Consider the following 12007-nt stretch of genomic DNA (forward strand, 5'->3'; position numbering starts at 1 on the left):
TACTCCCCAAGCCTGCACAAAATTTAGTCATTTTATTCATATTTAGTTTATTTTGTCTTTTATTAGCATATTTGGTATTGGAGTAATCCAAAAGTAACTGAAAGTAATCAAGTTAAAGTAACCCTACCCAACCCTGGCCAATGCCAACAATACGCTACTGATCAAAGGTACCATTGGAGCGTGACTCCAAACCACAGTCAGTGTGAGGCAAGAATACATTCTCCCTCCAACTTTATTCAACATCTTCCTGGAGAGGATCATGACCGAAGCTCTGGACCGAATTAAAGGTACATCAGCAGTGGGAGACACAACATCACTAACCTCTCTTCAGCTGATGATATTGCCGCACTGGCAGGAGAAGAAAAGGAACTCAAAAATATGCTCAATTGCCTGGACAAGAGATCAACCCAGTAAAGGATGGAAAGCAGCACAGAACAAAAAATGTAATGGCCATTAACCCCCAACGTATCACCACAAACACCACCATTAACCACAGACAGCTTGAACATCTCATCTCATCTCATCTCATCTCATTAGCTGCATCGCTTATCCTCAGTAGGGTTGCGGGGGTGCTGGAGCCCATCCCAGCAATCATCGGGCAGTGGGCAGGGGACACCCTGAACTGGTTGCCAGCCAATCGCAGAGCACACAGAGACAGACAACTCGCTCGCTCATTCACACCTAGGGACAATTTGGACCGGCCAATCCACCTGAAATGCATGTCTTTGGAATGTGGGAGGAAACCAGAGTGCCCGGAGGAAACCCACGCAAGCACGGGAGAGCACACAAACTCCGCACCGTAAGTTCGGTAGCTGGATTTTAACCCACACAGGAGGTTCCCAAGATCTTAGAACTGTGCCGCACACGCGCTAACCACTGCGCCGCAGTGCTGCCCAGCTTGAACATGAACTTACTAAATTTAAATATCTTAGAGCTATCATAGGTACTTCTAGGCAACAGCTACAAAGCCCATGTGATAAACTAAACAGTGCGCATCGGAGGGCGCACTGGAACCTACAAAGAACTGTTGTCAACTTTGCAGGGATGAAAACTTCAGTGATATGGCCGTGTCTCAAGATCCTCAGGAATGGCGAAAAAATTCCCTAGGGGACAGTCCAAGGAGGCAAAAGGAGAGAAAGACAGAAACAGAACTGGGTTGACAACATTAAGGAATGGACAGGTCCCAACTTTGCATCAAACCAAAAACAGGCGAGGGACCCTCAACAGCAGAGAAAGCTCTTCAGGGTGCCCCGACGACCCAGGCGGTTAAGAGATCCGTTTACGCATTATAGTATTCATTTCCGATAAAAGTAACTGCATTCCAGGGACGAGCCTTTATACTGCATTACTCGCAACACTGTGTATGACATTATAAAAAACAGCAGAACCATCCCTTTTGCTTTCAAAGTATGAGCTGATCTCAAATGAGAAGTCATATCAAAAAGACTGGATCAAAAATTATTACTGAAGAAAACCTCTCTTTGTACCTGCAAATCTAACTTCATCTTTACTGAATGGACCCATTTTTTTCCCACCATAAAAGGAGCCAGGGGGATCTTAACATTTTATTTTCTCTGACAGACGACCCACTCTTCTGCAATGAAAATACTCTTTTTTTTTTTTTTTTTTCAAACAAGTACTCGTTTTATCTTGTGCAGGGTCATTTCTGCCATCGTCACAAGCGGCACAGCCCTGGGCAGAGCGTCTTCCTACACTCCTGACTATGCCAAGGCCAAAATTTCAGCTGCACGCTTCTTCCAGCTACTTGACAGAGTGCCCAAGATTAGTGTCTACAGTGACAAAGGAGATAAATGGGTATGTTGGTAGTAAAGGTAAGATTTTAAGCCCTGGCCCACACACGGCCCAAATTTTGGGCCGGCCTTGGACATAAAATGGCAATCATTAAGTCGGGCCGGGCCGAGTTTCTCTCTTGCCGTTTTATTTCATTTTATTTGTGGAGGATCTGCTCAGCATGCAAGCTGTTTGGCGCAGTTACTTTTACTTAAGTAATTATTCGGATGACTACCCTTTACTTCTACTTGAGTAATATTCTGAAGTAACAGAACCTTTACTTGAGTAACAATCTTCAGCACTGCAAGTACTTCGGCGCTGAAGGACCAAAGTAAACCCGATGCTGCAACTCGGGGCTGCACTTTGGCGCTGAAGTGCACACAACAGTGCTGGAACGTAACCTTCGTCGTCGGAGTACGCGCAGCGCCGAAGTGCAGTTTTCTTTTACTTCGGCACAGTCTACCAAATCAACCAGTCGGGTTCAGGCTGGTTCGGGCTTTTATACCTGCGGGCCAGGTTGGGTCTGCCTGGATTTTTTAGGCCTGATCTTACCTCTGGTTGGTGCTTAACAGGATGTGGAAACAATATATTTCCCGCTGCCCGAAGATACCTGGGATGGGCTCCCTAATGAGGATAAGCAGAGCAGATAATGGATGGATGGATAATCTGGTGATATTCAGGTTTTAACAGTCATTTGTAGCAATAATGTAAAATTAATACCCAGGCTTCCACCCAACCCATTTAAGTTGGTATTGTAAACACTGCCTGTAAGATTTACATTATGTTAACTCATTTATCTTGCTAAATCACATGTTTATTCAATACAAAACATTTTTTAGAACTACGTTATCATTCACAAGAGTTTCTTTTCATAGAGTACCTGGGGTTTGTAAAATCGCTGAAGAAGAAACCTTACATTTTTCCCCCCAAAAGGTTTATTTTGTCCACACAAAAACAGGAATATGACATTTTACCAGTTCAAGCCCTTGTTCAATAAATACAAGTACTGTACACAATACCTACACTTTTTTAACATTATTATTATACTTTTTTTACAAATAACTACTTACTCAGAATCAGTCGATGTAGGGGTGAATGACAACAATTAGCATTACAAATATGTAACTTAGCCTGTATCATGAAGCTGAAGAACAGCAGAGTAGAACATTTACTATTGCCAAAACAAACACAAACCTTTGCATCCCCTTTGTTTGCCCTACTCTCCTTTTTTCTACTAGAATAACTTCCAAGGCAACATCGAGTTCATTGACTGCAAGTTCACTTACCCGACCAGACCAGACATCCAAGTCCTCAATGGCCTGAATGTGTCAGTGAAACCCGGACAGACGTTGGCCTTTGTGGGGAGCAGCGGCTGTGGCAAGAGCACCAGCGTGCAGCTCCTCGAAAGATTTTACGACCCTGACATGGGCAGAGTGGTGAGATGGACACAGCAATATACAGTGCATGATCACTTAATTCTCAAAAATGCTCAAAAACATTATTGCAAGGTTTTCGAGAATAGGGGGCTACGCAAACATACAGGATTTTTGTATGGGTTGAGCTGACTTTAGGCCAGCTCCACAGTGGGAGTTACAAACTTTTGATCAAAAGCTCAAGTTTAGTTGAGAGATTTTTAAGGCCCTCCGACAGGGGGATTTTTTGATTAGGCCTCTCTGGTATGAGAAGACTTGAGCTGAACCAGCTCGGTCGCCATGCGGGTAGGGCTCCCGCCCCGAGACTGTGAGTTTGCTGGTTCGAGCCTTGGCCTGGTCATACCTAAGACTTACGAGATTGGTACTCATTCGCTCCCTGCTTGACGCTTAGCATTAGGGGTTGGAATCGTAGGCTTTGGTCACCTAATAACTCCCAACACATAAGTTCAAGGTTCAAATGGACCCATGAGAATCTCATTGTAAGAATGTTTTACCATTAAAAAAAAAACTGAAACTAGGTTGCTATGACTTGTTCTTGCTAGGTGTCTACAAATCTTATCAAATTTATTTGTAAAGCACTTTTCTTCCAATAAATTGCAATTCAAAGAGCTGTATGAAAACATTAAGTGTACAATAAGACATTAAAATACCCTCTTCAATCCCTGGCCAACAACTCCGAAATACCTAATACAGACACATACAATGGTTAAAATACAATAAAAACAAAATAAACAGGTATAAATATAAAAAGTGATCATGACAAGGCATAGATTAACCATGTGAGGAAAGGGACTTGAGGGAGGATTATCCAGACTGATAGGGATGGCTTGTAGATAGCATCAGGATTTTAGTCATCGAACCACACCCTAACAATGTGGGCCTCCAAAATGATTGAACACTGAAATATTAAAAATCTAAATGAAAACTCCAGAAGAAAACATAAAAATGTGAAGTATAAAACTGTAAAAGATTAGAAGTTATTCAAATCACAGCTAAATAAAAATGACCAATTAAAAGTTATATTAAGAAGTGGGTCTTGAGCCTCCTCTTCAAGGTCCCTGGAGACCTGATGTCCTCCATCAGACCATTCTTATCTACATTATAAGCACGCTTGCACACATTATCTACAGTAGCTTGAACTGCTTAAGACCATTGGGCCACATATTAGTACATTAGTAAAGCGTAGTGCCCCAAGCCCACTGTGTCCACTGTGTGATGTCTGTAGAGTTGATAAAATCTAAGAAATAATAATAATGCCAGAACCTGTGTCCCATATCAACAAATACACCACTTAAAATGTTTCTTGTCTCGCTGTTACTTTAAATCGTCGGAGCTCATTTCGACTGTCATTTTTGTCGTAAACAGTGGTTCAAAATAAGGTCCGAGCAGAATTCTTTTGTGAAAATGTCACACAATACTGCAAACAAGAAGGATACGGATGTATTTAAGGGCCCGGTCACACAGCCGTTTGCGTCTGTATCGCGGGTAAAATTTTGCTTTTTTTTTTTTGCCCGTGGTTGCCCGCGATGGAAAATGCGCAAAATTGGCCAACCCGCTGTTCATCGGTGGTATGCCCGCAAAACAGACGCCGGCGACTGTTCCGCTTCCTCATCGCGTCATTTCCGGGTCATTTTCTCGTGTGGACCACGGGTATAAAAGCTGCCGAGCCGGGGTTATGCCGAGAAATTCATCCCTGCCGAGATTTGCATCCCCTCGCTACTACAACCACTTTTACCTCGTTTTATCTCACTTTTAGGGAATTTAATGGCGAACATATAACCAAAACCACTTCGTCTTGCATTTGTTGGGAATGTAATACAACTTAAACCATTCCGTCTTTGTATTTGTTGTGAATGTAATCGAACGGTAATGCACGCCGTATACTAATCACTTTTGAGCAGGTAACATGTTTATTTTGCCTTTTTCTATTCAAATCGCTCGCATTGAAACTGTTATGCACTCTACCATAAAGCTTATTTCTGCATAATAAGCTTTACGGTAGAGTGCATAACAGTTCTCAAAAGTGATTTATATACGGTGTGCATTACCGTTCGATTACGTTCACAACAAAAGGGCTGTGTGACCGAGCCCTAGAGTTTTGAGCAGCGCAAAACTTTTTCGCGCTGCCAACCGCGTGTGAATTTCCGACCGCGTGTAAAGCACCGCTGTATCTCGTCTGTATGGCGATCTCAAAGCGTCCAATAGCGTCCACTTCACAGGCAGAAATTTCTGGCCGTGATTCAGCCTCGATACAGACGCAAACGGCTGTGTGACCGGGCCCTAAGGGAGTGTGCTATGAGTGCAGAGATCCAGCCACCTCTACCGCTAACCCAATCAAATTGCTTTAAGTGCTTGGCTGGCGTTTTTATGTGTTTGAAGTTTGTTCTTTGGGTTTTTATCATCAAGTGCCACAACAGTGAATACAGATTGTTTGATAAGCTTTAATATAAGGGATACCTTGAGGACATCCAGCTCAAAAAGCCTGTTGGTGTTGCTCAGTGAGTGTAACCGAGTTGAAACTTTGCCTGATACAGTGTGGGCAGAACAATTGGCTTATTGTGTTGTCTTGGCTTCGCATACACTAAGATTGGAAAGTCACAGAGAAGATTACCAAGGCCTCATTTAATCTCTGAGCCAGATGTATTTATGAAAAGAGCCATATCTGACTCGCGGGTCATACGTTCCCGAACCCAGCACTAAATAGTTTAGCTTTTATTTGTTTAAGTATGAGTTTTTAAGTACTACGAAATTTACAGTATAAATATAGTAAGTGTACTGCAGGGTAATGTATTTGCAAGAGTGAAACTTCTGTCTACATTTATAGCAATCAGTTTGAAATAGCAGGAACAGATGATAACCTTTTTGAAAATGTCAAACATGTCACTAAGGAATAAATCTCTCGGTGCCATTGAGAAACTTGTCAAACGGCGACAGCGGCCCATTTAACATTTCGTCCAGTTAAAGTATTTCTATACTTTTGATTCTGGCTCACCTTTGGAGTCAGACTAATCTGTGAGGGTACTTTTCAAGATTGGAGGTTGACTCTTGCCAAAGGGAAATTTCTGCCAAGATGTAAAAGGTCTTAATAGAGCTGTATGTGCTTTAAGAACACATAGTCTGATTCAGTGAGATTTAGTAGACAAATGAAACAGTTAGAATTAACATTACGTTGAAGCTCATTAAGTAAATTGTATGCCTATGCTTTGATTACAATAGTAGCTCCTACTTATGGTAAAATCAATTCCTTTTTCCAGCTGATTGATGGCCATGACTCGACTCTTGTCAGCGTGCCTTTCCTGCGATCCAAAATTGGCATCGTTTCCCAGGAGCCCATCTTATTTGACTGCAGCATCTTGGAAAACATCAAATACGGTGACAACTCGAGGGACATTGGCACGGATGAGGTCATCTCTGCTGCCAAAAAATCTCAGCTCCACGACTTTGTCATGTCTCTACCTGAGGTGGGTTTATGCTCGCAAGGACGATACTAAACAGAGGGATGTTTGGGTTCCTAACGGCATCGGTCAGTAAGGGCAAAAAACTAAAAATAATATAAAGCAGAAATATAGAAGTCCCTTAAGGGGGTCCCCAAGAGTCATTGGCACATGAGAATGGAAATGGACAGGCAAAATAAGAGAGAGAAAGTAAGAAAGAGAGAGAAAGAAAGAGAGAGAAAGAGGAAGACAGAAAGATTTGAAAAAGAAAGAAATGTAGAGAATCATGGTGAGGGAAAGATAGAATAAAAAGAGGCAATGAGAAGAGAGAGGTAGAGGGAGATGGAGTGAAAAAAAGGGAGGGAAATAAAAGTGTACAGCTACATTTGCTCTGCGAGTGGCATCTGGCTGTCGCGACATCTAGTGGATATATTGAAAACTGCAGCTCTCGTTTTTCTTGTGCTTTTCACGGCGTTTTGTTGGCGGCCCGGATCCTGACCTAATCCGATCCTTCAGTGTGAAGCGTGTCTTTAAAGTCATTTCATTGTCATCTTATATATTTGACTTCTGTATATTTATGTTCAATTACTGTTTAAATTTATTTTTTGTGAATAGGAAGATAGCTTTTTATGGTTAACTCAGATGCTTTTGGGAGGACAGGAATGGATTAATTAGTTTTCACTTGTTTCGTATTGGGAAAATTCGCTCGGGATACAAAATATTCCAGATGCGAGTACAATTTGAGAACAAATCCCTCTCAAATGTAGAGGTGTCACTGTATGTCACTAGCTGTTTTCAGGAGTTGGAAAAGGGAAATAAAAAATATGCTGGAATTCTCACTGAGGGCTAAGTGCTCTTTTTCAAAAAATAAAGACTTGCTCTGTATTTGAATTTATTTCTCTGATTTTTTTAATTTAGAAATACGACACAAATGTGGGTGCGCAGGGCTCGCAGTTGTCCCGCGGCCAAAAGCAGCGCATTGCGATTGCAAGGGCCATTATTCGCGATCCCAAGATCCTGCTCCTGGATGAGGCCACTTCCGCACTGGACACAGAGAGTGAAAAGGCAAGTAGCACAAATTCGTGATGGGGACCCCACATCTTTTAAAGAAACGACTCTTCTCAGCTTGGCTCACCAAAAATAGCTCTTTCGACTCCCAGATGGCTTTTCAGATTGTTTTGTTGCGGTAATCGATATATTCACAATTATTATTCAAGGTTATGCACAAAATGACTTCATGATTAATCCTAAAAATCATAAAAGCATTTATTATTTCATTTCACAGTACTCTTTTTTACTGATTTAAACTTTAACGTTTTTATGCTAGGCGATGTTGAAGTGAAGCAACATGGAATCCCTGAAAAACGCACGACATAAAAAACTTTGAAACAATAATATTAGGTATTTTACAAAAATAATATTAATTGTGAAAAACAGGATCCCTAAAAAACACAGGAAGTACTTTATAACCTAGAATATTTATAGTGCTACAAAAATCTAAACTACTTTAAGAATCTGTATTTGTGTGTATGTGGAAACGAGAATTGGTACGTGACAAGTATCTAACCGCCATCTAGTGGTAGAACATAATGCTCTTCTGGCTGCTGCCAAATGCATGAGGAAATAACTCATTTGCGTGGACTTACTCACACAATTCATTGGGGAAGGATGAGGAGGGTGCTTACACTCGATCCAGAGGTCGATGGTCGCGGAGTGGATTAGAAATCCAAACAAAAGAAAAGTTGTCCAAAACACAAACGGACCAGACCAAAAACAAAGCAGGGTCAAACGCAGGCAAAATTACAAACTAGGCACTTCTCAGAATAAAACAGAACTTGCAGGAATCTCATCGAAGTCTCACCAAAGTTTAACAGGTATAACAAGGCATATTTCAAAAGAGCACGTTTAAGTACCCACAGAAGTAATCAGTCAATGCGAGTCAGCCGGTGTCAAAGGGCAGGGCCAGCTGGGCGCCATGGCAACCGTGCAAGACATGACAGTTTTGTATTTTCTTGGGTTGTCTCTGAGTGATATTATAATTGGTTTGATTATCTGAAACATTTGTGAGTGATGAATATGCAAAAAACAGAAATCAGAAAAGGGGCAAATACTTTTTCACAGCACTGTACGTATGCATGCCAACCCTTTTTTTTACATCATCAGTATATGTCCTGTCATAAATTAAACAAAAATGTCATTTCAGCCAACAGAAGGCCTTCTTCACAGGATAGGAGGTTTTGTCAGAATACTGTCTCTTAGAGTCGTTTAGTTTGTCAACGACACATCACTAGAACAAAGGGATCTATATTAGGCCTACCTGCTTGATATTCTCCGGTGGCAATAGCTGCTCGTAATTGACATCATTACCGTCATTATTACCTCATGCGGCATATAGTGAGCCTGCATACATACATACATGCATGTTGCAAATGGAGTCATTGACACAGCCGGCGCTCAGTAATCACACCATGAATGTGAAATTGCTGTTATTATGCCACTTTCATACGGATGATTTCCTTCCTATGTGACATGCGTTCACTGTTTCCTCTGCAGACAGTGCAAGCGGCACTGGATAAAGCCCGAGAGGGCAGAACCTGCATCGTGATTGCCCATCGCCTCTCTACCATTCAGAACTCGGATATCATCGCAGTCATGTCGCGAGGCTATGTTATTGAGAAGGGGACGCATGACTATCTGATGGCCCTGAAGGGCGCTTACTACAAGCTGGTCACAACAGGAGCGCCCATCAGCTAACGGCAACAAGGATGATTATTATTTGGAAGATGAGCAGAGATTATTGACCAAAGTGATGAGGCCAAGCAAATGCTGATAGACCATCAAAAAGTATCTTGTATCTTTTTACTTTTACAGTATTTACTGAGAGTATTCATGTCTATTTTTTGTGTTGCTACCAAGTAACAGGGAGTTTGTCACATTGTATTAATATACTATTAATATGACATACATAAAACATTATAGGAAGGGAACACCTGCCACAAATCCATTTATTTATTTTTAGGAGTTTGCCTATTCAGGAGATAATAGAAAGTAAAGGTAGCCGTGCAAACCACTTTACTTGTCATTACCTAAAAACAACATATTTTATTCGATTTAATATTTCTATATGGAGATGAATACGTATATTAGTGAATTAAAACTGTGTAAACTAGTCAATTTCAGAGGATTTTAAAATACATAACAACATTATAAGTGTATCATTTAGTAGACACTCAAAATAAGGAGAGACAACACCAATGAATGTTTAACTTGCAAAGAGAACAGGGAAGGACTGTACAAAAATCATCGCGATGCAAATTCCAATTTGTTCAAAAGGTCCTCCCTGTTGTCAAAACAACGCCTATACAATCTTCAGAAGCAAGCAGAATAAATGCATCAATAAAACCACGGAATTATAGCTAAAAAACAAAATCTTTTGACAATTTAATAGAAACAGTAAGAATCAAACAACATATATTTTATACCTATTGTAAATACAAGTAAAACCAAATACTAAAACAAATAACTACATTAAAATTATTTAGAAATGATTGTGGGAATAAGCACAATAAGCGCAATATTAAAAAGATAATATAATTGACAAAGAAATATAAATGTTTACCATTAATCCATTTATTGTGCTCTGTAATTGACCGGCAACCATTTATATTTTGGTATTTATTTTCACTTTAAACTCAATTTAGATTTTAGACGTGTTTATTATTTTGGTGCTTAACGTTATTGTAATTATTTATATACTTATTACTGTGTTTATTTTCATTCATACAATCTTCCTCTGTCATATTGAGGGAAGACTTTTTGGCCCAACCCTCAGAGCACCAAGATTTTTCCTTATTAATTACTTATAAGGATTTTTACATCAATGGGGAAATTGACATTGTTTCTACTTTTAACTTTTGACATTGATTAGAGCATAATTTCATGAATGCCAATCACCAAATCAATTAAGTGCTTCGGTTGTTTTCCTTTGCTCCAGAAGTGGGCTCGGTTGCTGCATCCCATCTAATTACCCATTGTGCTGTATGTGGCTGGCCAGAAGCAGACTTACATTATATATGGATAGATACAACTTTTGCATCCACTCTGTCCGGGTTATAATATTTTTACCAAAGGGTCAGAATGTAAAACTGAAGTATCCTGGAGAAATCAACTAATGCACAAAAGGCTTTTTTAGCCAGTAAGTTTGCCTGTGTAATTAGTCTTTGTACTACACGTCCCACAGTGCTTTGCGGCATTAATTAATCCCAGATCAGGGAAACTGCTCATGCATAGCAATACACATATATAAACAGATTCCTTGTGTTATGTTATGTTTTGAGAACATTGTTTTTCTACATCAAAGTATTAAAAGATTGTATTACATATTGTTAAATAGGTAAAAAGTGAAAATGAATCTTGGTGTTCGAAAGATACTGTATTCTAATACTGCATGTATTCAATGACATTAAAGATCATGTAAGCCAATGACTGCATTCCAGAAAAAGGTTTTTGTGTACATAAGCATTTAAAAATGAAATGATAGAAAAATAGCAGGAAAAAATGTCTTGTCAGGAGCTTGTGGTGATAAGTTTAGAGTTAATTAGGCACTCAAACTTATGAGAGAAGACATCAATGAATTTTGAATTTGCATGGAGATCAGGAGAGGCCTGCACAAGAAACATTTCTAATACCAGATTCCTAATCTGTTTTCAATGCCTTCCCTTGAGCCCTTAGTTTTATTAAACGGTCTAGGTTTCAATAAGCAGATCCACCCTGAAGGGTGTAGAAACCAAAGAACTGCAACATTATTGTCTAATATTGACAATGATGTAAACGGTTTATAGCAGTCAATATCTTTGTATATGTAGCTTTCAGTCAAAATAAAGAGTCAATACCAAAGGTAACATTGCTATTTCAAATGAAAGATCCCACATTCTCTTTCCATTATGTGAATAAAGCACCCAAGAGTAGTTGCATAGTGTTTGTAGGCCTCTTTTAGCACTCAGATATTTAACCCAAAAACCGAGACCTTCCAATTCCCGAAGGAGAGCTCGATGTGTTGACGCCGCAGGGAGTAGCCATGTCCGAGACACTCCATCAGTTAGTGGTAATATGCGATCACGCCTCGCTGACCTCTGGGAAATGGAGTCCTTAATCCTGACATCTGTGGACCTGGATTAGCATTCTTCACATGCCATCCCATTTCTCCACTTCTCTTGCAAATTGATTCGGCGCTCGGACACTCTTTGACTTTGGATGATGTGATGCTGGAGGCTGGGTGCCACACGCATACAAACACACACAGACACACACTGTGAGTGTGGATTGACAAGTGCCTGAGCATATTATAGA

The 12007-nt window shown here is 40.3% G+C and overlaps 1 protein-coding gene across 1 annotated transcript in view; it reads left to right on the forward strand.

Moving 5' to 3' along the window:
* Window positions 1-10081, forward strand: part of abcb11b (ATP binding cassette subfamily B member 11b) — a 36341-nt gene extending 26260 nt beyond the window's left edge. Inside the window, exons 25-29 of the mRNA XM_088330861.1 lie at window positions 1659-1815; window positions 3030-3227; window positions 6479-6685; window positions 7577-7727; window positions 9216-10081. Of these exons, the coding sequence (XP_088186987.1) occupies window positions 1659-1815; window positions 3030-3227; window positions 6479-6685; window positions 7577-7727; window positions 9216-9412 (910 nt within the window). The 3' untranslated portion in view covers window positions 9413-10081. The remainder of the gene's footprint in view (window positions 1-1658; window positions 1816-3029; window positions 3228-6478; window positions 6686-7576; window positions 7728-9215) is intronic.
* The last annotated feature ends 1926 nt before the right edge of the window (window positions 10082-12007 follow it).

This window comes from Urocampus carinirostris, chromosome 3 (genome assembly GCF_059441175.1).
Source record: "Urocampus carinirostris isolate Australia breed hairy pipefish chromosome 3, RoL_Ucar_1.0, whole genome shotgun sequence".
Classification (NCBI taxonomy): domain Eukaryota; kingdom Metazoa; phylum Chordata; class Actinopteri; order Syngnathiformes; family Syngnathidae; genus Urocampus; species Urocampus carinirostris.